Here is a 26478-nt window from a genome sequence, read left to right on the forward strand (position 1 = left end):
CATCTAACCTTCTGGAATATGTTTATTTCACGTTTTACTGATTTAATTTTTTTTTGCAAGGACAATGTAAAGATCGGGTAAAGGTCATTAACTTCTGAATGCAAAACTATCCAAAGACCTAAGGAGTTTCACATGAAAGATCCAAGAATAGCAGATTAACCTGCTGCTGAGTCTTCAATATGGTAGGAAATAAAATATGAAAGAAATTTGGATGATGTGACAAGACGATTTTCATGGAATGTAAATTAGCAATATAACAGTCCTTTAATGAGGAGGTTGTATCTCTCAAAGTTTACGTTTTAATGACTGGAAATGCAACAAGGGTTGGATCCAAGCACAGCTTTTATTTAGAGTAGTCAGGCAGGCAAAGTTGAAAAAAGGTGCAGATGGTAGCATACAGTTCAAAAGAGAAGTCAGTGTAACAGGTGACTGGTCAAGGCAGGCGCAAAAACAAACAAACAAACAAACAAACAAACAAACAAACAAGGGTCAAAGCACTACAGTGAAAACAAGACTCATCATAGATGCATGTGTGTAAATGGTGAGTATATAGTAAAATGAATAAGTCAGCTGAAAACAGGTGTTTGACTGCAGGGCGTGATGGGATTTGGAGTTCAGTAGAATGACAGGAAATGTTCTCCAGCAGCATGCAAGGGCAGCACTGTTAACAAGAAAGTACATACTTTGATAGTATTACGCCAATTGGGACACAAAAAATGTTATACTAAATAAAATAAAAAAATTATAATTTAAACAAAACTTTAATCCATATCAACCACCTGGATCCCTTTTTGGTGCATAACGACCACTTTTCACCATTCAATCACGTCTTTGTGGACTAAATCAAGTCCCACACTATTTTATTTCATTTCAAATATATTTTCACTTAAAAATACATGAGGTTACTGCGTAAAATAAGTAGAGTAATGCGTATGTGCCATTTCAACATAATATCAATGCATTTTAGCAATTTTAAACTTCTATAAATCTCCAAGCAAGCAGAATTGAGCTGTTTCTTTGAGAAGTTTTTCATATATTGCACAGAGTCTCTTTAAAGAGTGCTGGTGTGTAGTGTGCGAGCTCGTGGTGTGTTTTGAAGGAGACTCACAGGAGGCCGATGGTTTTTCGGCAGGAGGCTGCAGAGATCTTTCTCTCATGCTCCAGTTCGGTGGGGTTCTGCTGTCTGATCCTCACTCCTCCTCTTCCTCAGCCAGACACTCTTATCAGACGCAAACACATCTGCAATTGCTCTGCACACACACAAATGCCTGTACAACCTAATCCTTTGGGCCACACTGAGAACCAATCAAACTCACATAAGCACACAGATTCACCTGGAAACGTTCAAGTATTTTTAAAACTACACTTACAGCAGTTCCTACTTAGCTCTTAGTTATTTATTTATAAGTTTATTTAAATAACTCCTTATACTCAATTTACTAATCTGTATCCAAATAACTTTTTGAGGTTGCATTTTCTATTATATATTAAATGGCTCTATATGTCTTTATTAACAGCTGTACTTTCATATTAAAAAAGCCTCACTAAAAGGATGAATTACTATGAATTTCTTAGCAACAACTCAGACCAAAAGATGTACTACATTCACCATGTGTGTGTGTGTGTGTGTGTATGTGTATGTGTATAAATATACACACAATTTTTGATACAATATGAGCAATATCACACGAGTAGCAGTTCGATATGGCTGTATATCAGCACTGGTGGGAGGCCTGCGTGTGACCATTTTCAATAGCCACACTTTTTTTGTTGGGAAATATATTTTATACGCATAAATTTGACTTTGACAAGCTAAGATGACTTGATTTAGATGTTGTGTTATGTCCGCAACATGCCTCCTCATTCATTTAACTTCTTCTGTGTATTGTGTATTAGCTTGCTCAGTGTGCATGAGCAAATGGGTTGTCGCAATGCAATTCGTTTTTATTTCACATGACTTTTTATGGCTCAAAATTAAGGATTTACCAAATTTATCTCTGACCAAACCAATTAAGTATTTCTTAGCCACAATGTTTTAATGTGTCAAGACAAGGAAAATATAGCTGTATTGGTGCACTTTTTAAATTCAACAAAACTTTTCTTTAAAAAAACATTACATTTAAAAAAAGAAGTATTGTGCACTGTTGCCTCACAGTGAGAAAGTTTGAGTCCCAATTGGACCAGTTTTATGTTTTCTCTGTGGAGCTTGTATGTTCTCCCCGTGTTTATCTGGGTTTCCTCTGAGTGCTCCGATTTTCCCCACAGACCAAAGGCATGCGCTATAAGTGAATTTGAACTAAATTGGCCATAGTATATGTGTGTGAACGCATGTGTGAATGTGAGAGTATGTTTGAGTGTTTCCTAGTACCGGGTTGCAGTTGGAAGGGCATCCGCTGCATAAAACATGCTGGAATAGTTGGTGGTTCATTCCGCTGTGGCGACCCCTGATAAATAATGGACTAAGCTGAAGGAAAATAAATGAATAAATGAATGAAATTTCACAGAGGCAAAAATTAGCAGTGACTCTGGAGCCGGTGTTACCGCGCAAAAGGCACCTTCTAAAACGAATGTCAGACAGATTTCTGAGAAAGCAAAACAATTTAATCACGTACAATTAAATCGAGAGAGTTTGGCGATAACCAAGTGGATATTTACTTACTACTAGAGTGACTTCTTGATAGACATGCATTAAAAACATACATTTACACATACATTGCCCCATGTTTATTTTATTTATTTTCTTGCTCACCTGTCAGAAATGCAATGCACAGGATTGTGCTACATTAAAGACAGTGAAGGACACATCTATGCTGCCTTAAAATTCAATCAGAAAAAGGTATCAACACGAGGTGAAGCAGAATTTGTATTGTTCCTTGATGCCATCCTACCTATGAATGCTTCCTCCAAAGGCAGCATTGTAGAGCTTTTGAACACAGTCTCTGTGAGTGAGTGATAAAGGACTGTGTGTTTGCTCTAATCTTCCCTGCGGACCCCCTAGGGAGCCGTAGAGCCATGAATGACATGACGGCCCATGGTGTGATTATACTGCACTGCGCTGGACTGGACTGGACTGGGTGGAGAGAATAGAATCCATCAGTGCTGTCAGCGCCGCAGTCCAAAACACAACACCCAACATATCTGACCAGCCCATGCAGAAAGCTCTTATGGCCGTTTCTTCAGTCATCAGCCTGTGTTCGGCTTATCCAACATGCTTTTACTCTCACTCCCATAAATACTCAACGACACTCACACACACGCTCCCTTGCCAATTTCAGTGAGAATATGCCACTCTTCACCTCACCTCAACAAAAGTGCGATTTTTCCCTCTCTCTAGATCCCACAATTGACCCAGATTTCACTCTCTGGTGTTCCAGCGCCCACACGTAATCTCTTTTGTTTTATGCTTCAGTATTGTTTATTTTCACACTCAAAGCCTTCAAGCTTTCTTCAGACAAAATAACACAAGAGCGTGTGCGCTTTGAGGCAGCACACATTATATTCCAGACACAGTCATGCCACCTACTGCTTTTCTAATCAGCTGCCGGCGCTGACCGCCAGATCCTGACTGATGCCCCCTCTGAAGCGCCGTCTCCATCCTTTCTCTCAGCCCCCTGCCGCTCCACAACCACCTGATTTCATATTCACTTTTTATCTAAAGTGTCGTTAATTGGATTAATTGTAGAATGAAACCCGTGTTATTAATAGAGGAGGAAAATACAGGGTTTGGGCGGGGATTAATATCTCGCTCTACACACACACACACACACACACAATATTAGCAGCACACAGACACAAATGTGGCGCAGTGCCTAGTAAAATGAAAATGTATGTGGCAGCATTGATAAGAGCAAAGGATCCTTATCTGAGAAAGAGATAAATGCTCAATCTTTTGTGCTGTCTTCAGAAATTGGGGAGATTTTTATTTTCAGTTTATGATAGAAGGTTAAAAAAGTGAATAAAAAAACTGATTAAAGAAAGAAAGGATGAAGAGTCAGGTGAACAGGAGGATTCATAGTGAATCATATGGATATATTTTTGTTTGTGTCACAAATAAAGAGGCCGTTAATGCTTAGCTCATTTCAAAAATGGAGCCTGCATTCATTTATTTATGGATATTACTTGGAGCCAATTAGTCTGGAGCAATGACATATCTGATAGTAAATATCTGATATTGAGTTCTGGATGTTGTCACTATTGAAGACACGTGTCCTGTTATCTTTCATGTGGATAAGGCAGGATGATGTCCAGGGATGTCAGCTGATAGTCACTGAAATGTGTCTCACATACTGATGAATCAGTGTAATATGGTGGTTGGAGATGTGTCTTAATATGTGAAATATTCTGAAATGCTACATAAATGGTCAAAATTAGTGATTAGAACCAAGCTGCTGTGCTGAAGGTTATTTTTATATTACATGACCTCCCTAAATTAATTGTAGTTGAGGAAAAAAAAGTAATAAATTTGATAAAGTTGTTTACAATTGATATCATGATGTATGGGCGTCACGGTGGTGCAGTGTGTAGCACAATTGCCTCACAGCAGTAAGGTTGCTGGTTCAAGCCCCTATTGGGCTAGCTGGCATTTCTGTGTGTAGTTTGCATGTTTCAAAAACATGTGCTAAAGGTGAATTGAATTAGCTAAATTGATTGTGGTGTATGTGTGTGAATGCAGTAGTGTATGGGTGTTTCCCAGTGTTGGGTTGTGACTGGAAGGGCATCCGCTGCATAAAACATATGCTGGAGAAGTTGGTAGTTCATTCCGCTGGGCGACCCAAGATTAATAAAGGGACTAAGCCGAAAAGAAAATAAAGGAATGTATCACGATGTGTGAGAATGAGAAAACAAAGAGATATTTATACAACTATTGTTTAAACTTAGTGTAAAACAGCGTATTTCTTAAAGAACAGAATGTTCCTGAAACAAATGGAATCAATAGATGATGGATATTCTATTCCAAGTATGCCCAGGTATATGTTAATAACAAAAACACATTTTTGTTTTAAATTTTACACACACACACACACACACACACACACACACACACACACACACACACACACACACACACACACACACACACAAACTTTATATGTATTACCTGACAAAAGTCTTGTCGTCAATCCCAGTTGTAAGACCACTTCAGATTTTTCCGATGAATCATCTGCTGAACTGCATCCCAATCATCACAAATATTGCAGAAGACCAATTGGAACCTGCATGGACCCAAGATTCTCACAGAAATCAGTCAAGTTTGGTAAAGGAAAAATCATGGTTTGGGGGTACCTTCGGTATGTGGGTGTGTGAGTGATCTGCAGAGTGGATGGCATCTTCAGCAGCCTGAGGTATCAAGATATTTTTGCTGCCCATTACATTTTAAACCACAAGAGAGGGCAAATTCTTCAGCAGGATAGCACTCCTTCTCATACTTTAGCCTCCTCATCAAAGTTCCTGAAAGCAAATAAGGTCAAGGTGCTCCAGGATTGGCCAGGCCAGTCACCAGACATGAACATTATTGAGCATGTCTGGGGTAAGATAAAGGAGGAGGCATTGAAGATGAATCTAAAGACTCTTGATGAACTCTGGGAGACCTGCAAGAACACTTTCTTTGCCATTCCAGATGACTTTATTCATGTTATTTGAGTCATTGCAGAGATGTATTTGTATGTATATATTATTTTTGTTAAGTGACAAGACTTTTGTCTAAGCAAAGTCAGACCTTACTGTCCTAACTAAATAAATATCAAGGCATGATCATATTTTATTTTGGTAAAATAAGAGTAATCTAGAGGCCTTTGCCTTTCATATAAGCTACTTCTGATACCACATGATCAACTACAAGTCAAGTTATTATTTGTTGTTCTTAAAACTTGGATTGGCGAAAAGACTTTTGTTTGCATTTTTCATCCTTAAAAAAATAAATAAAAAGTATCATAAATCATAATGTAGTTCATTCAGGCTATACCTTTATATTTTTAACACCAACACGACATATATATTTTGCAGATTATGCGCACGACACATCCTAGCAAAAGAAGATAATCGCAAACTGCAAATCAGAAATATGCATTTAAACGATTTGACTCTAAAAGCAACACACACATCACGAAAAGCCAAACACTTGTTGTCACAGACATGTTGTCATAGCGTTTCACGATAAATCATACCGGTGACTCCAAGCGTTCTGGAATATGCATGCTATTGGCTAAAATCGCTGTCCATCATCTCAGGCTCTCATTCGTATGGTTAAAGCACTGATCCCGCCTCTTCAAGCCATGCGCTAATTGGCCACCGTACGCGTCCGCGTCGCGCACTCAGCCAATGCGCGTGCGGCTGGTCGGGCGCGCTCAGAGGTTCCTCCGCGAACGCGCACTGGTGGCAGTCCGGAGCGGCAGCAAGAGCTCAGTACAACGAGGAGAACTCGACGAGTCCACACCGCGCGACTCCAGCGAAAGGAGAAAAGAGCACGCCAGACAGAGACTGCACATTCAGATCAGCCCCTACATCTGGACAGAGTCGCCGCAGCCTGGAGGGGGAACGAGGGATTTGAGCAGCACCGTTATTTTTTCTTTTGTGTTTTCTTTTTTTTCTTTTCTGGGGGAAGGATTGTGAGCGTTTGTCTGCAAAGATGATGGTCGGGGAGATGGAGGTGAAGGAGAGACCGAGGCCGAGTCCCGACTATCTGATGCAGCTACTGAACGAAAAGAAGCTCATGACGAGTTTACCGAACCTGTGCGGCATCTTCACACACCTGGAGAGACTCTTGGACGAAGGTATGTGTGTGTAAATCTGAGCTGTGAGTGTTCGTGTGGCGTTTTACAACTTCACAAACTATTGGTCTACTGCGAAAGAGACTCAAAATGATAGTTGGGATTTATGTTTTATTGTTAAATTTGGTTATTTGGTTGTGTTTAAGCAGCTTTCAACAGCTTTCCCCCCCTTTTATAATTAGAAAATTCGCTTTTTACCAAGTCAGTAACGTTACGCATGTGCGGGTCGCTAGCACTGTTAGCACTCTGCTAAATCAACAACTTTTTAACGGCGTCATTTTTGTTAACTTTCACTTCTTTACCATCAAATGTACAACTTTTACGGTTTTTGTCTTATTCTATGCGTTTATTACATGTTGTAAATAGCTAATAACCAGGCGCTTGAGCGTTTACTAACTTATATCAGGGTGTGAGTGAAGTTAGCCGAAGTTAGGTTAACGTTAGTAACATTAAGTTAGTTGCAGATAAGAAACTCACGGTTGTTTGTCACTTTTAGAATAGCTTTATAGTATGTTTAATTCCTCCTGTGGTTACAGTATTAGTAGCTCTACATAACACAGTGGATTTAATCACAACAATTAACTGTTTGTTTGCAGATTAAGATTTCCCCCGAGGCATTCAGTAGAGTTATGCGTGAATGCGCCCTATGCAAAGAGCGAGACATGCGGTACAGCATTATCGCGTCGAGCATGAAACAGTGTTTTATTGTAAACATATATTTATAATGCAATCTGGAAGTGTGAAAGACAGTCTGTGGTTGTTATATGCAGCAGGTTTCTCCCATTGCAGCTCGTATCTGCACCGTCACTGCTTCTCTCCACACACGTTGTGCGTTTATTTACACCCGCTGTTGTGTCTGAAATGCATGTAGTTTACAATCAGGGTTTAATCTCCTCATGTTTCGCTTAGGAAATGTTTGAATTATTACGCACACATTAAGACATTGCGCGTTTGTATTCGCCGCAAGAATTGCTGAAATGCTCGTGATGTGGACATGCAGACACGCGGTTCTGTTTGTCCTGTAACAAAGAAGGAAGAGCAGCCGCAAAATCTGCTGCAATGTTGTCCATAATCTGCTTCGTTTGCGCTCTTGGCGTTTTACAAAATCACACTGTGCGTTACTGGATAAACTAGTTTGGTTTGACTGATCACAATTCCACATTCCGATACACAAACGCAAAGCAAACCACGCGTAAGCTTGATTAGATCAGTTTTGATGAGAAGCTCAACTCACTGTATTCGCCAATGGCAAATTTATGAAGGATAATGTAATCAAATAGGATTTTTTGTATGTTTACTAACTAGTAATGTAATAACAAACGCCATTCACATTAATGCTTGTTCCAAAATGAAAATGATTTACTCAAGGGTGTACTTTGTAGTTTGTTGATGACCAAACAGTTTAGATATGGGTTAAATAAACTCCCCGTGAGTAATCCCTTTATAACTCCTGTAATAAACTAGTATTTCAACATGCAGACCGTCATGAGTTTGCTTGCATATCTATAGTAGTTTTTTCCTCTCCCTCTTTCTAGGGGTCTGTTTTCATATTACAATACACTTCTATCAATCTGCCCACAAGTAAATAAATCTGAACACAATGTGTAAACAGTTTGAGTTTGTCCACTCTGCCGCTTTCAGAGGTAGCTGAAAGTGCATTCGATCTGATTGCTTTTGCAGTGTTTAAGATTTCAAACAGCTGCAAAAGACCACTTAATCTCTGCCTACTCACTTTATTCTTAATAATTACAGCACAGGTTGTTGAACTGCACTTACCAGACAGGGTGTAAAGTTGTAAGTCTGGTTTAAAAAAGAAAAAAAGGAACATTTTTTTATTTTGTTTTGTTCAATTGCTGCTTATATCAGACCCGCAGCCGCCTGCATAGTTTTGCAGCTATCAGAGCAGAAGCCAAACAAAATGCTCATACTTTTTGTATTATTTTCTATTGTCTTTAGCATTCAGAAGTAAATAGCTCAAACATATCTTACAGCATTAGATCAAAACTTCGGAATGGACAAAATCAAAATTGACGAGAAATTCAGGTGTAAATGTCACAGATGTGTTTCTTTAAGAAGTCTTCTGCTTTGTCCCATAGTGTCTCCATGTGAGTTTTCTCATGAAGCTGTGTGCTCTGACACCAAACAGTGAGGTGTTAGTTCCTCCTGCAGTGATACAGCCTCATGTTTGTGTATCTGCACTCATTCTGCTCTGTTTACCTGAACTTTGCTCTTCTCTTGCTGTAATCTGTTCTGCTCAATCCACTCAAAAATGAGCTGAAAGTGCCAAGGACAACTTTATCCTTCATGTTTTTTTTTCTCCCTTCTGACACACATTTCTTTGAACACGCATGGATTGGACTAGGTGTAAAATCTCTGCTGCGCTCAGCTGAATTTGCATACTGATTTGGCTATGCAAATGAGCAGCTCAGGGTGATGTGGGCCAGTCATGTATTTGTAACGGTAAATACTCAGACTTAATGCGTAGGGAGGAAAATTTGTACTGCTACACACAGCGTCTGCTATCTCTCCTGACCTCCGCTTTACATCAGAACGATATGGTTTTTAAATGCCTGATGCCGATGTCTAGACAGCAGGGTGATGTGCCATTCAAACATTTCTTAAATAAACAATGTTCATCAAAATTAAAATTATTTAAAGAGTGGAATATGCAGTATTGATTGGCAAAGCAGGCGGTAGATTATTGAGCTGAAACTAGACGAGATGGTTTCTTCTGTTAATCAGACACAGTTATTGACGTGAATAATAGCAAAATGGACAAATTGGCTGATGTGTTGGTTGGTCATGGATTTTAGAGAGCTGTGTGCTCATTTTAAGTATGTATTTTCAGGTTTCTGTCCATTTCTCTGCTCCCACAGGCGTACAAGCTTGAGTTATGGCTGATTTATACTATATATTATTCTGTGTCAAGCGCATACATATGTTCCTGCCCAGCCTTTGCGCGGTCGCATAGCCCTCACTATGGCTGATGCGCACATCTAAAAAAAAATTAACTATGTCTCTATGATGTGCAGTGCAAGCTCTGTGATTGGTCCGCTTTGGTACCAGTGGCAAGAGTGGGCGGTGCTGAGAGCCACAAGCCCGTTGGAGCAAGTGTTTACAAGTGTGGAGTCTCAAAGTAGCGCCAGATGGAAACTTTAGTTTTGTGTTTACGTTATGATTGAAGTTGTTGCAGGTCCGCTGGTTCCTTCTCCGAGTGAGCAAGTTTTTGCTACTTGTAGCGTTTAGAAAAAACAAAATACCCTAAAGAAACTTGACACACAGGAACAAAAACCTACTGCCAGCCAGCGTTTTGCAAGTATTATTGCTGAGCAACACAAACAGCACGCAGAAGTGTAAATGTATAGCTACGCGAAATGCAGGTGCCATGGGTCACACCGATCACTGGACGCAGAACTATAAACCACCCTTTATTCTGCAGAGCAGCTGAGAAAGCATTAAGGTCCTTTTTGCGCCTGGTAGTAGGTGTTTTTTTTATACATGGACAATGTTAAATACAAGTGTAAATGGGAGCTGAAATAGTTTTAGCTTATTGACATTTAACTTAAATAGTTGAAGATGCATTGTTGAATTGTTTTTGTAGCATAAATACTCGCATGGTGGTCGATCACATTTAAACAGTTACATGAATATTTTAACATTTATGATTTTGATTAAAATCATAGTTATTATCCACATTCTTGTAATTCGCTTTCTTGTCCACTGATAAACTGTCTAATATGAGTTTGTTGTTGTGTCCAGAAGGCTACACAGATATGGGAATTTATTAAGCATTGCTGTCATTATTATAGAGTTTTCAGTGTGCAAAAGATTCTTTCTTTTTAACTCCACACTTCTGGATGAAAGAGATGACTTGTGGGTGTTTGGAGGTGAAATGTGGGAATGATCTCTCACTTGTCTCCTTGTAAGAGTTCTGGTGGCAGCTGTGCACAAACGCTCATATCTGGAATTGATTGTATGTGTTTGCAGCTGTTGTCATGGCAAAGGGAAACCAACACCCTGCGTCTCGCTCGTCGCCCTTTCTGTTCCCCACACAAGACAACTGCTCTCCCTCTCCTCACACCGTATGAGTGCGTGTCAGGCTGACGAGAGAAAGACAGGTTTGCAGCGTGCCTGTGTTCTTCAGAGGTGACCCTGCGGGTGTTTTTAGAGCTGTCTTTGATAAGTCCGTGGCAGCTGAGTCCAGTGCCAGTGTTCAGAAATGGACACCGGTATGAAAGGAACGAGTCAAGGTTAAAGATCTTGATTTCTAGTGGTCACGCTGGTTGTTTGGAAATTATTTTTGAAGTGGGATGTGCTTTCAGTATATCTCATAAACATTTACACACTTAAAACATTGGTGCTGGATAAGAATGCTTTTGAAAAAGTATATTATTCTCACCAAGCTTGTATTTATTTGATCTAAAATACAGTTACAATAATATTTTATATTACTAATAGTAATAATAGTAATTTGTATAGCAATACAAACTTATTTACTGTCACTTTTGATTATTATTTTTTTATTACTTCATGACTGTATAACTATCCTAGTTGTATAGCTGTTTTTGTTATGTTTATTGTTGCCTAGAATAAAAGATACAAAAAAAATTGTGTCCCAATTGTCCATATATAAGCTTCATGCTGTACAGGTACCAATGTCCGTCTTCATCAATGCTGAAGTAGTAATTTCTTTATTACATTCGTTACTCTTTAGTAATTTAGGTGCAGAATTCACGCTTGAGGTCATTCCGGGTGCGAACAGGAAGTGATTCTTATAGGCTGAGACCCATGGGAGCCCCTTACAGCATCTGGTTTAATTAGCTAGCTAGATCCATTAGCTCAGGTACTCTGCTCGAGCCAGGGTTCAGGAGAATGAGTGTGCAGATAATTTTATTCTCTCTATCTTTGTTTCTCCCCTCTTTTTTTCTATGTCCTGCTGGGCGGTGATAAATTGGATAGCAGGAAGAGGTTGACAGGGTTAGCACAGGGAACAGAGGAGTCTTGCTCATTTTCTCTCTCCCTCCCCCCCAGTGGTGGTGGTTGTGTGTGTGTGTGGACTGGCCCCTGACTCGGCCCTTGTGTGGCCCCTGATAAAGTCATGTCTGTGAGCGCCAGGCTGTGCCCCGTTATCAGGGGGTCTCTCTCACCAGCACAGGGGTTTCTTATCAGACTCTGCCCTGCCAACATTGCTGTCCGCTTGACGCTGCACAGACACCCGCACACTCCCTTCAACAACTTCTCCACTCCAGTGTGGTGAAGAATTTAATTAGATGCTACACTTGCAACTTGGGCTGCACAATATATTGTTTCAACATCGATATTGCAATGTGCGATTTCACAATAAACGCATCAAAGGATCTGCGACGTCAAGTTGTGCTTATCGTCGACCACTACTCTACAGTTCATAATGTTATGGAGTCATAGCAAAGTTTAAACCTAATGTGAAAGGATTCCTTCGCATGCTTTTAAGGCCTATGGCTGTGTTAGCATTTCAATTCAAGGCCTAATATATTATACCATTTGTAACTTAAAGGGCACCTATTTTAGCCCTTTTTCCAGATTTAAGATGAGCCTATTGTGTCTCCAGTCTGTAAAGTTTGAGCTCAAAACACCCATCAGATTATTTATTATACCTTTCAGAATATTACCAATCCCTCGTGCCTGTCAGAGTGTGCCTCAATCTCAGCTATGTCAGATAAACAGCACAGTGACAAACATGAAGAAAGCAGATCTCATGTAACGTTTGTGAGAAATACTACAGTAAGAACTTGCCCAATGATTATTGATTTATTTGTTGTGGAGTTAATTCAAGCCTTTATGCAAAGAGTCACACACAATGCTGTTACAAAGTTCATGCACACACACACACACACACACACATGCAGGGGACGCACACGGTGCGTGCATTTTAGCTTTGCACTGTTTTTGCACAGCAAATGTGATGGGATACACGTTAATATACACTGCTTTATGGATATCCGTTATGTTGATGTAAAAAGTAAACCTGATTTAATGTCTAGAGACATGTTAATACGCAACTGTCAATCAATTGGCTGGGTGGGTAAATCGCACTCCTACGTAATGTTGCGGTGGGTCTCAAAATGGGATGGATTTGGATCCTTTTTTACAGCCAGGAAGTCAAAAAAGAGACTTATTGTCTTTATATCACCTCAATATGGCTGTGGACACTCCATACCTACACACAGTTTTGTCCAAACAGCTTACAAAAAATTATTTTCATCATAGGTGCCGTTTAAAGATTATTTTGTATGTAATTATTAGCACAATAAGGACTGTACAGTGTTATTTTACTTTCAATTACATTTCTGTATGGATGCTTTAAGACTACCCAGAAAACTTTTTAAGCATGGTTTATTTCACTCTCTCTGTTGTATTTGTCTACACATGTAATATATTTATTATATTTGATGTAGACAGACATCTTATGTAGATAGATACACATGCTACCAAATAGAGCTATTCAAGTCATCTGGTGAAGCCAGATCACAACTTCTCATTTTTGCCACCAGAGCTGGGATTGTGATAGGCTGGAGCTGATGCAATGATTCAGACTTGGTCACTAACTTCCTAAACACTCACACTCATGTGCTCCCCATAGGAGAACAACAGAGCTTTCATGGGCCAGCTCGCCCAGGAAGAGGCTGATTCAGGCTTTCTGGAAAGGGAGTGGTCTTTTCATAAGAACCAAAGAAGTTTCTTAGGAAAAAGTTGTGGTTTGATCGCAGGAGTCTGTGTCTGTGTGTCTGTGTGTGTGTGTCTGTGTGTCTGTGTGTCTGTGTGTGTCTGTGTGTGTGTGTCTGTGAGTGTCTGTGTCTGTAGTTTTACTGAGTAGTCTGGAGATTCTGTCCAGGAGCAGTTGTTGTTTATCCACTTGCTCTTGCACACACTCTCTCTCTCTCTTTTTCGTTCCAAAGCAGGGGGGAAGGGCCTCACCCTTTCACATTCCACAACTGCCTGAAATATCTCCACACCCCTTCACACTCCTCTTTCATGCCACTTCAGTGCTGTTTTTTCCCTCTCTGTTTTACAACCAGCAGCTTGGAGACACTGTTTGTCTTTGCATTTTCCTCGAGTTCTCGCTCTCTCTAATTGAGCAACGGAGGAATTGTTTGGCTAAATCAGACAGCAGAATTCCTTAGTGCTCATCTACACATTCATTAAGCAATTGAATTTGTGTAATGTTTGTAATGTTCTGTCTCTTTAAATGCTTTAATTAGGCGTAGTAATGATCACGCTTATTTCTCTCGGACTGGGAAATGGTCCTCGAATTGGTCTTGGCCGGAGGTGGTTGTGTTTGACTGTTTCACCCTGTGATTTCAACTCTTCACCTCCGATTCACTCTCAGCAGCAGATAGGCAACACTGCAGGTTTTATTTCAATGCAGAAATTGGTGTCTCCAAAGCAAATGTTTTTTTTGCCCTCCCCGTCTGTTTTTGAGTGTTGCCTAATAGAGGGCCAATCAGAGCATACCGTGCACCAGGCCTCATGGGAGAGCACAGATGTCATTGTAATATAAGTGGGTTGTTTGTCAGTGTCTTTTCTACTGTAAATTAAAAGACAGATTCTATACAGATCATCATCTGTAGTTCCTGTTTTGCATCATTCTCATTTGCAAATATAATATACTTTTGCTCTAAAACTCAGGAAGTGTTCTTGCATTTTCATGCAGTTTGTTTATTTGTTTATGAATGGACTATCTCAGTAAAATTTCATGTTTGTTTATTAATAGTGAAGGTTTGATTTATTAATATTGGATGTTTATTTGGATTTGTTTCAGTTTCATATCCTTTTGCCATTAGGTAGTGCAACTAGACATGGGATGGTAAAAGTTTCTAATGGTATGATAACATTGGATAAAGATATCACAGTTTTACGGAATTGTAATAACTGCTCTACAATAAGTCATTTTAAATGGCTTAGTAAAAAACAGCAACTTTTTTACGCGTTTATATATTTTATTTTAGAAAACATGTATAATATTTTGAAACAGTAAACATGTCAGGCTAAATTTATTAAAATAAATGTTGCAATTCTTAAGTAAAAATATTTTTAACAATCTGTATAATAGGATATTAAATAGAATATAATATGATTCTTTGTGTTTACAATATGTATTTGAATTAGATTTTTGTTAAAATATAGAAGTTTTATGTTAACTTTTGATCTATTATTAGATTGTTTAAATAACCAAAAAATTACTGACCTGAAACAGCAGTGTACATATGACCTTGGCTGTTGTAAAAACCTGTAGTGTATGGTTGCTATGACGATGATTTTCTTGTCATACAGCATATTTCATGTATTATGTAAACGGACACATATGTGTCATTGGAATCTGGTTGTCACTTATGATTGAAGGACTGAATGTTTAGCAGGATTCCAGAACACATTCTACACTTGTACTTCACACACATTCTAGAACACATTCTACACTTTTGTACTTCACACACATTCTAGAACACATTCTACAAAAAAATAGAAGTATTGACCAACCTTATAAAACAAACCGTTGACTATTACTTTTAGCGCCTTTAACAACAGATATGAACAGCTGTTTCACTGTGGGCAGATGACTTTGCAACTGTGTGTGTGAGAGAGCTTTTATAGCTTTGTGTGTGTTCTGAACTGAAAAAGATTATTCACTGAAGCTTAGTCACCTGTTGTAATTTTAACATTCCACTACAGTCAACAGTTTGTGTTGGGGAAAAAAAGAGATTTATTTCGCTGTGCATGTTATATCGGCCTCCATCAATCCCGCTGTCAAACGCTACAGAGAAGCCAATGCCGTCCCTTCTGCTGCACAAAGCTTTCTCTTTGTCTGCTAGCTTCTTGTTACACTGCTGCATTTGTGCTCAATTAGCTCTTAAATGTGTCAAAAACAAAAGAGCATCATAGGAGAGCAAGACCATGTCACAACTGTGCTATGTGGGCACGGTTAGTGCGCTAGTGGGGTCAACAGATTGATTGTGCGCATAGAGAGTGATGGCAGGGTCGAACTGAACCGGTTGGCAGAAACGAGAGGAAAAGAGATGTAGAAAGACAAATGTGTGTGTGTGTGTGTGTGTGTGTGTGTTGTGAATGAGGTCAGTCTGGATGGAGGGGGGTGGGCGAGAGTCTATGTGGTTTCACAGCCTGTCTGCTTTTGGACAATGAAGCTTTATGTTATCTTCACACAGACACATGACATCACTGCTTTGGCATACAGGACGTGACCTCAGTTACAGTTTCCTGTTTGAACCTTTTTTGCTCCACCGGTGAGACCAGCACAAAGCCGATTGTGTGAGGCTTTGCATTCCTTCACTCTTCAAACATTCAGCAAACCTCACAACAGTAGCCACACAAAGCATTTATCGAGACCATAAATGCATTTGTCTTTATGGTTGAAGTGGTTTAGATAAGCCTGATATGGACAGCACTTGTGTATGTGCGGCGTCTTTTTCACGGAAGGGAAGCCATAAATGCCTTCTACATGATTATGTGGAGTTGTTCTGTAGAGATAACCCACCATTGTATAGTCATTAATGTGCAGCAAAACTCAGACCTTCAGATGATTGGCAAAATTTATTTAACTTATTCAAAAAACAGGTCTTTTTACCTGAATGACTTTATTTATATATAGGTTAAAAATCGATTTTTGGTTTTATTTTTGACCGTTTCCTGAAGGTGTAAAAGGGTTTTGGATCAGGATTATGATTTCACATTGGATGTAAAATGTTGTCTGTACACAGTATGAAGGTAACACAACTAAACTAGGACTGTGCAATTAATTGAAAAGTAATCAAAATCGACATTCAGAACCTATAATCGGCCAAATATTTTCCCGGTTAATTTTTTCAATTACTTTCCCTACCATGTGTGGAGTCTTGTGACCTCAAGCTGTTAAGGCTGATCTATAGTTTTCTGTGTTGAACACACGGTATGGTCTGGCACAGCCTTTATGCAGTCACATACATACACACCTCTTAAAAATCGAACTACGCATCACATGTTTGCACTACATTGGCGGTCATTGGAATCTGCGGCAGAGATGCCTTGAGATGCCTTATTTTCTATTACTCTAAAATTACTATATACATGTAAATATTTGTTTACAGAAGATGCAAGAAATGCACGGTTTAAAATATTATTTACAGGATATGCAAGAGTTGCTTTATTTAGAAAAGACATTACAAATTTTCTGCTTTAAATATGAAAAACACTGAAAATAAATTATTTTGTTTCCTAAATTGCAAGTTTTTTTATTTTATTTATTTATTTATTTATTTTATTTTTTTAAGAGAAGTGACTGTATATTTTGGGCAATGCGTGCTTCAATTTCAGTTGTTTAATAAATAGTCATAGACAGTTGATGTTTCCTTTATTTTAAAATCAAGTAATACATTGTTCATTCAGAAATCTCTCACTTGAAATATGTAATAATGTTCGTTAATTGTAATCGAGTTTAAAAGTTCTTTTTAAGAAATGTTTTGTTCAGCATTTTTTTTAAAGTAGTATTACATGCATTGTTACAAATGTTTTAATCATGTTAACTTCATGAGATAAATGTGTTTATTTTAAAGTTAAGATTATTATTTTTAGTATCTGCATGAGCCGTTGTTGTTGTCCACAACAGACAAGCATTCCTTCTGTTTCTTAATACATTTATTTCGTAGATGGTTGTGCAGAATATGTTTTGGGCTAAAGTCAACCTTTTTTTTTCCGGTGTATTACAGATAAATCCTTGCACCTGGTATGTGTCTCCACATACCATTTTTATTCTTACCCTCTATTCTCTTTCTGTGCCCTGGGCTGCATCTCTTCTCTTTAACTAAAGACTGTTGTTCACATTTTAAAGTCTATAACAGGGTCTGTCTGTTTGTATTAGTCAAGAGTCTCATGCGCACATTGCTTTTAGTATGTTACACTTTCTTTCCATTCTCGCTGCATCTCTCTGTTCCTCTCCTTAAGACCTTCAGCTAAAAGCTTGAGGTGGACAGGAGTGATTGTGACAGCTGCTGAGTCACAACATGATGATTTTTTTTTCATGTAAATGGAGGGCAGAATCCCATTTTGCTAATGTTCATCTAATGCTGGAATTTCAGTCAGTTTTCATTTTGTCTCTAAACTCTCTCTGTCACACATGCAAAGTATTTCTGTAAATATGTATTTTTATTTAAGTTGCCGTGGGCTGTCTGATTTTAATTACTAAACCTCCAGGATGCTCTGTTCTCTGATTGGCCTTTGGATTTTGAAGCAGAGTTTCAGTCCAGAATGCCAATGAACTGGTTTTACACATCTGCTGTTTTGCACGGAAAGTTTCTTGATAAACATCTACCTGAACTCTCTGGGAATACAGGTTTGGTCTTGTGACATACACTGCAGAGGATTACTAAATATTACATATATGCACCATCTGAGTGCCGAGTTTAAATTATATACTCCTCTAACTCTTTAATTTGATAAAATAGCTTTAACAGGTCTTTAAGACTGGCAGACAGTCTCTTTCCTGTCATACATGCTCGTGCTCAGGCTTGTCTGGGAGCTTCTGTTGTTGTGTGCTGTTACCCAGAGTACTTTGCTGTCATTACTACTCCCGTGAAGGATGGCACTTCGTGTTGTCTGCCATCCTGTGTCCCCAGGCATCTCTTATGAGATCAGTTACATAGTGAAACTAGCACCTTGAGATCTCACTCTCTCCCTCTCTTCCCTCTCGTTGGCTGGTGTAAATGGTCCTTGTCATTGGCTGCCCTCATTTCTTGCTAATTAAAAGCAGAGGAATGCAGTCCTGCCACTCCATCTCGCACAGTTGAAAGATAGGGAAAAAGAAGGGATGATGAAAAGGAAGAGCAGCTGAATGGATATGCTCACAGTGGCGGTTTTTTGCTGTGTCTGCTTTGACCACCACATCAGAGATCTCTTTAAACTGCTGGTGATTGGTGTGAATTTTGGTGTTTTTGATACCACAATAAGCGTGGCTTTGAAAAGTTTGGTTTCAGGGTTTGATTGCTGTTAGAATAGTTCAACTGATTAAGTCTGACATGTGAATCTTGGTGCAATCCAAGACTTGCAAACAAACTCCAGTCAGTTCAACTAAAATTTGAAAGCAAGGCTGTCCAAATGCAATTTAATGAAAAAAGCAGAACATGATGTCAAGATTTTACACATGTAGTGGAAACCCCAATAGTTCACCAAAAAATGAAAATAAATCGGTCACTAGTGGTTTTAGACTATTGATTTTTTTTTTCTGTTCAAAACAAAAGATAAAGCTTGAATAGGGCTGGGTAACTAATTGAAAATAGAAGTTGAAATTTAAATCTAATCTATCTTATTTTCTACTTTTTAATATTGAAAACATTAAAAATAATGAATTTTGTTTGCAAAAGTGCAAGTTATTTATTTCACTTTTATAAGAAAAGTAACTGTTTGTTGTAGGCAGTGTGTTTTAATTTCAGTTGTTCAACATTGATGTTAAATAAATAATTGCACACAGTAGATAGTGTTTCCTTCAATTATTTTAAAATCAAGTAATGCACCTTTTATTTAGAAATCTCTTGCATGTAATATGTGAGCATGTTTACTGTACAAAACTTGTCAGTGAACTATGAGGGCAAATAAAAATTAAAGTAATTGTTCAATAATCAAAATAGAGTTTGATTGTAGGCCAAATCGTCATGCCCTAAGCTGAAAACATGTAACCACTGACATCCATAGTAAGCAAACAAATTCTATGTAAGTCAGTGGTTATAGCTCTTTTTAAAATATCAACTTATTTGTTTAACAAAAGAAAGAAACTCAAGTGGGGGACAAGTAAATAATGGCAGAAGTTTCATAATTTCTCATATTCAGGAGATTTTTGTTTCATCAGCTCTACAAATAGTTTAGTCTGATAAAATAATCATTAGGCCCATTAGCCATATTAGACTTTTTTGTGTGAACACACCCTTAAAATGTGGAAGGGAAAAACAAAGATCCTAATTTCTTTCTTTTCGTTTGTTTTTGCTTTGTTGTACCAAGCAAGTTTGTCACTATGTTTTAGGAGGATAAGGGGGGTGTCCTGCCAAGGAAAGAGGCGTTCGACTATCTACTGTTAGCACATTTACTGACTGGTTCCTTCCTTCCTGCTTGAGCATTCAGTTCTTCCTGTCATTGTTTAGCAAGTTTATCACTTTGTGTGTGTATGTTTAAGGCCAATCAAAGCCTTGTTTATGAATGCATACATGGCCAACTTTATCATCTGCATACTGATGTTAAAGTACAGTCTATATTTATTTTTTTGGTTGGTGTATAATCTGTGGCCGTTCGCTTCATGTATGTCATACTGATCTCACAAGATCCTCTTTTCTGAACGCTCACACGCCCTCAGGATGTGTTGAGCACCCCAGTTGTTGGTCTGTTAAAACATCGATGGCTTTTCCATTCTGCACCACTTTAGCATCCTCCTTTTGCTTCCTGTTATTCCTCTAATCCACATCTCACTGAAGCTCCTGTTTGAGCTTGTGTCGGTGTGTACATGCACAGATGGAGTTCAGTCAACAAGTCATATGGCAAATGAAGTGAATTATCTGTAAATTTGTAAATAGTATAATCAGTTTCTCTTATCTCACTAATACAACCTGTTTAATTCCAGAAACATCTGCTCTGTTTGTGTGTGTGTGTGTGAGAGAGAGAGAGAGAGAGAGAGGGAGAGAGATATTGAAGTCCTTGTACCGTCTTGGTCTTTCAGCTTGCACAGGTTTAGTTTAGTTATTGTATTTTAGATAGTTAGTTGCAGCTGTTGCTGCTTTAATTGAAATCTGTGTTACTGCTGTGTTTGTGCCTTCTGCCCCTAGATTTTATTAATGCCACAAAGAAAAAGATTTAGTCTGATGTCAAAATGCCATTTAAAATACTTGGTAAATGCCATGGGGGAAACAAAATGCTTATTAAATTCAGTTAATTATGTATAGACTTATTTGTAATAGGTCTGTGAGATAAATCGAAATCGAACTGCAATCGCGATTTGAAATGTTGTGATTAGCTAATCGCAAGAGGAGGCACTTTGAAATATATTTGTATTATTTAATTTCCCCTGCCCAGAGCAAATGTGTGACTGCCGTCTGTGTGATAGTCTTACTAGCCAATTGAATGAGTGTCTTGCTAAAAAGTCAACTAAAAGTATTGCCAGTGACCCTAGTCTAGATCTAGTAGCAAGCAACAGCAAAGTACATATTCAGAGTTGTTTCTGATATTTTAGTTTGCTGACTGTTCTGTATTTTTATAAATATTATTATTTTTATTATTATTATTATTTTATAATAAGCTATATCTCCCTAATTCAAGTTAAACTTGTTTACAGAAAGGTAAGGTCATTTTATTTGTGTTTACTGTTTGCTCTAGAGAAAAATGAGTTTGAATAAGTGTTTAAGTTAATATCTTTTCAGTTCTTTTTTTAACTAACACTCACTGCATTTTAACAGTAAGAAGCTATGATTCTGATTGAGCTGAAGCTTGACTACAAAATTTAATTGCAAATCAAATCGAAATCGCAAAATGTAAAAAAAAAAAATTGCAATTGGATGTTTTCTCCAAATCGCACAGATCAATTTGTAACAAAGTAGGGTTTTTTCCTTATTTTTTTTCGAGTGGATCAAATCGATTGCTGGATCATGAATCAGTCTAGGTGTGCACAATATTGGAAGTATTTGGCATTGCGATATGCATTTCTATGCAATATATATTGCGATATAAATACAATTTCTATCATCTCAACTCAACATTTCATATCTTACGATGTGACTTTTGTGGATGCGCACATTGCAATGTTGATGCTGAAACGATAAATAGTGCAACACTAAATCCGTCGACAGAGTTCACTATTTGTTTTTTGTGCATGAAGTAGGGCCGGGAAGTTAATCTAAAGCAATTTTTCATATGCATTTTGTCAGTAAAGTGAATTTTAGTAATCCTTTAGCACATGTTCAGATAAAGTTAAAGTTCATTGATAAGCCATATTAAAGTCTGTTTTTAAATCAAATTCAATTGAATTGATTGATATGACCATTCTACGATAATGAGAACGTTTTGCATAGCTTCATAAAGAATAAGAATAAGAATCAGCTGTGTAGTGAATACTGCAATTGAAATTACCACATAAAATAATATGGGTTTTATTCCAAACTCGCCTCATACCTTTAATTGAGTGTTTGAAATAAATCCCTCTGTGTGACGATTCCATAGTCGTGTGTTTATTATTCATACAGAATCAATGAAAGCTATTAATAATGCAACACTATGGATAATTCTTAGGTATCTTTGTATGCATTTGGGGTTTATGTAAGAGTGCCCTCTGGCCTTCAATGGAGATTTACTACAGATCACACACACCATGCTGACCTGATAAGTTGTGCATAACAATCACAGCGTTGATTGTAATATTAATACAGTGAGTAGACATGCTGTCTATTTATTTTATTGTTATTTCATGATCTTCTGTCACACCAAATTTAGATGACAAACTCATAACTCGGATAATGAATATTTTGCAGTGGTAATTCAACAGCAGCACCGTGTCTGAATAGCAATACGAGAGACACTTGTGCGCTCATGTGTATTTGGCTGAATCGGCTGTGCTGTGTCAGTTCTTTTGTTTCCCCAGTGTCCCAAACTCACCTGCCTCTGAACAGACCAGCTGTGACCAGAGGATTTTTGAAGCTGTTGGATTCCCTGTGCAGTATATGGTTTAGGTATAAGAGTAATCTACAGGCTGTGGTTAGACCCTGCGTCCTGCTGGGTAGCCATTAAACCACCGCAGTAACTGTGCTGTGCCCTCGTCCTGAATGATAACCCGAGCCCACCCCCTCCTCAACAGCTCTACTCTATAACCCTGCACCATATCATCAAGTGTGACAAGCCTCCCTGCTAAATTTAGCTTCTCATAATGGCTCTGCGGAAACCCGGACTGCAGCAGGACAATCTGGGAATGCGCAGGGAGATGAAGCACAGATCGGAGAGTGTGTGTTTGGTCAGGGATCATGTCCAGTGCTAATGTCCAGCTTTCTAATCTTTTAATCCTCAGTCTTTCTGATATCATGTAACTCAGAAACACCTGTTTTTGTTGGCAGGGTCTCTCTACATGAATAATCTTTGTGTATTGTTGGTTGTTAGACATATTGGCGCTCTTTGAAATTATCTACCGCCACTGGAGTGCCCCCCCCATCTTCACCGTTTGATGACGTGTCGAAGTTTCGAGTACAGTTGATGTGTTTCCTCATGGCTGGTGCAGACACACTTGGATTCATCTCTGTTTCCATGAACTCTCTGGCCTGAACTGAAACGCTCTGTTTCTCCATCAAAGTGCAGCTCTGGGACATGTTTTTGAGCTTTGTAGTGTGTCTGCTTTTGTTCAAGGGGCTTTTAGTGAGGTGTGTGTGTTTCTGGTTGTGTGTGTGTAGTTCATAACCACCTTCTCATTCATCCTCGAATGTTCAGTAAGCTTGTGCTTATTTGAGAACGTACAGCACTGGCCTCTCTACCTCTTTTACACTTAACTGTTGTTGATATAAGCTGCTAAATCAATGGCACAATTGATGGCACAATTTCAAACACAATCAGGCCAAAACATTGTTTAGAGTTGGTTTCAGGGGTTTGAATAAGCATGATAGAATAAACTTTCTGGAAATGTTTGCTTTGGCTTGTTAAATGCCTTCAAACTACTATTGCTCTATTGTGATGACATTAGGTAGGCATGGCTCTGGGGCTCCAAACAGCTTTGGTTTGGGCACTGGTTGCATAGACCACATTCGGGTCAGTAATTCGAAAGATTATAAAAAGAAATCGTCATCAGCTAAATTGCATGGTTTTGCTAGTGGTTCATTTAAACGGCTTGCATTAATACTTACTGAAATTATTTGTTCTGTCAACTTGATGTTAACTTGTCTGCTAAATGTAAAATATATTTTTTTGTAATGTTTGTGTTTTTGAAACAATGGAAATCACAGTAGGGCTGGGCGATGCTGCAAAAATGCAATCTTGATCATTATTTTACAAATTAAACGATAGCGATATATATTTTAATATAAGTGGTAATACTTTCAGCTTTAAAAGAGTAACGTAACAATGAAAAAAATTAGAGGGTCCATTAAATTAATCAAGGTGGCTGAAAATTCTGTACATCTCATTCCCATTATTGCACATTTCTGCTGTTATTGGCTCTTAGATAAATATGAAGTTAAAAAAAAAGTCCAGAGTTATTATTGTTATTGGCATACATTTTATCACGATTCAATATAATATTGTTTATTGGTCCAGCCCTAAATCAAAGTGAACCAAAACTCAAATAAATGACTGGCATTCGTGGTTGAATGGAAATAATCCCTTAAGGGTTTATTACATTAATCATGTTCAGACACTTGACTGACTTGAATCTGTTAAAAAAAAATCATGACATGGAACTGGAACTAGAATTGTTACTAAATTTCTTTCTGTTGGATTAAGTTGGAATTTGTGGTTTGGTTTCTGGTACTGATTACATTAACTTGGTGCATGGTGGCACCAACCATGTGAGCTTTTTTGTCTTTTCACCTGTTTTCTGAGAAACAGATTTTTTTTTGCTCCCTTATTTTCTCCTTATTGTAAGAGAGCTGACATGCTGCCCAAAACAATTAATGTTTATCTTTAATATTTACAGAAGACAGTCTGTGAAAATGTGATGCTCTGAGCAATTTTTAATTTAGGCCTTTAGTCATGTAAAGGAGAGAAGCTTCAATAATAATCTTAAAAATTCACTTTATTAGGATCAGATCAGTGTTTGCTAACTAGTGATATTTATTAAATTAATATTTCTCTGGACGTTATCATTTGAGTTTTTCTATTAATTTTTTGGTATTTATAAACTACATATGTTCCTTTTATTCTACATTCTTATATTCAGTATCCAGAATTGTTGTGTAAGAGATATTTCTTGAATGATGTCTTTCCTGCATGTTTACTGTTAAATATTTTATGACATTAAAAATTTGGACTCCTCCAAGAAAATTCAGAGGCTCTTACACGTTGTACCTGCGTAAACAAGCTCCCATCAACTGATTTTGACAAGTTGTTGCATCTCGTTTAAACTCGGCAGAATATTTTTCCAGAAGAGCCATATTAATGCAGCAGGAAAAATATTCTCCTCTGCCAAACATGAAATGCAGTGCTGAGTTCACAGAATTCATGCACGGAGCAAACATTTCTGAAAGGAGTTTTACTTGCTGGTCGTCAGCAGTGAAATATACTGAATTCTGGTTTTTAGAGGAAGAGGATTTTTACACTTTAAAAAAGGTGTGGACATTTGATAAGACCGAGAAATTTCCACACTCTCTGAGGGCCCTATCTTGAGCGTACTGTTTTCTTTTTCTCCCAAAAGAATCCTCTCGTTTCTCTGTTTGGGAGTTTTTAGGCGCAGAATTGAATTGTCTGTTGAGATAAAGTCGTTTGCAGGCTGAATAAAGTGGTGAATGCATTAAGCTGGAATCTTTTGGCTGCAGAGGCCAGCTGTGCTTTATGATAGCTGAAGTGCATTGCTTCAAAGTGGAAAAACTTGTACATCAGCGGACTTTCATCTCAAGCACCTCTCTCTTTTATTTTAATCTTAAAGAGCTTTGAGCACTCTCCATCCTTTTGTGTAGCATCCACTAAAGGAGCAGTGAAATCACCGTCGCTTTAAACTCTCAACGTTCGCTCCGCATCATCCTCCTCCTCTTATCAATTAAGGTTTTTCATGAGAAATGGAAAATTCACACCTTTGAAACAGGATTGTACACTATGCTGAGGTTTATACTCTGTTCTGATAGTTGAAAAGCTGTTGTGCTTGCCTGTAATAATACTGGTGCATTTCAGTAACATTCTCTTCTTGCATAATGCAGGAAATATTATGGATTGTTGAAAATATGTAGACTGGTATTACACGTACAATGAGAGTAAATCAAATCCTTGGATAGATATTTTCAATTCATCTTTATTTCTATAGTGCTTTTAAAAAATAGATTGTGTCAAAGCAGCTTAACAAGTTCTAGTAAACTGAAACTGTCATTTTTCAAACGTAAAGTTTAGTTCAGTTCATGGTTTAATTTTTACAGCTGAAAGTCCAAACACTGAAGAGCAATTCCATTGATGGGCAGCTCCACAAGTCCCAAACCAAGCAAGCTAGTGGCAAGGAACAAAACTTCACCAATTGTCAAAAATGATAGGAAAAAAAACTCTATCCTTATAAATACCTCAAGAAGTGTTCTGTGATTGGCATCATCTCTTCACAGGTCTTGGATATTGAGAATTTTTTTTGTCTGAAATGGCACAAGGGTGAATAAATTATGACAATTTCAGTATTCTCTTTAACGGATCAGAATTGCACACTTTAACCACTGTTTAGTTCTTAATTACTACAAAAATGCTTGTTTAAATCAGGTTTAACAGTTCTCTTAACAGTTCTTGTTCACCTTGTATTGTCATTTGGGAGCCAGACCAGTGTGGTGATTATTCATGCTAGCCATCGTATTGTTCCACCAACACTATACTTGTATGGTTTAAGTTTGGGTGATTCTTATGGATTCACATCACATGGCTGAGCAGGAAGCACAAATCAAAAGAACACTGGTATTCCTGGAGTGCCAAGAACTCTGGACAGCATGGATTGCATCTATAAACCATGTGACTATTATATACTGTATATTTCTAACTCATCTTTACTGTGGTGGTA

The 26478-nt window shown here is 38.1% G+C and overlaps 1 protein-coding gene and 2 long non-coding RNA genes across 6 annotated transcripts in view; 2 read left to right on the forward strand and 1 right to left on the reverse strand.

The window, feature by feature from the left end:
* Window positions 1-326: 326 nt before the first annotated feature.
* Window positions 327-7218, reverse strand: LOC141378580 (uncharacterized). The gene is made up of 4 exons (XR_012393430.1): window positions 5284-7218; window positions 5099-5213; window positions 1109-1250; window positions 327-429 (listed from the first exon to the last, which is right to left on the reverse strand). It is a non-coding gene; the product is annotated as an uncharacterized lncRNA (long non-coding RNA).
* Window positions 6388-26478, forward strand: part of qkia (QKI, KH domain containing, RNA binding a) — an 87289-nt gene continuing 67198 nt past the window's right edge. For 3 of the 4 annotated variants that reach the window (XM_009293119.5, XM_009293118.5, XM_009293120.5), the window contains exon 1: window positions 6402-6770. In XM_009293119.5, the coding sequence (XP_009291394.1) occupies window positions 6626-6770 (145 nt within the window). In that variant the 5' untranslated portion in view covers window positions 6402-6625. 4 annotated transcript variants of the gene reach the window in all.
* LOC141378583 (uncharacterized) lies at window positions 10755-24772 on the forward strand. The gene is made up of 4 exons (XR_012393437.1): window positions 10755-10885; window positions 15965-16067; window positions 22385-22756; window positions 22868-24772. It is a non-coding gene; the product is annotated as an uncharacterized lncRNA (long non-coding RNA).

Source organism: Danio rerio, chromosome 17 (assembly GCF_049306965.1).
Source record: "Danio rerio strain Tuebingen ecotype United States chromosome 17, GRCz12tu, whole genome shotgun sequence".
Taxonomy (NCBI): domain Eukaryota; kingdom Metazoa; phylum Chordata; class Actinopteri; order Cypriniformes; family Danionidae; genus Danio; species Danio rerio.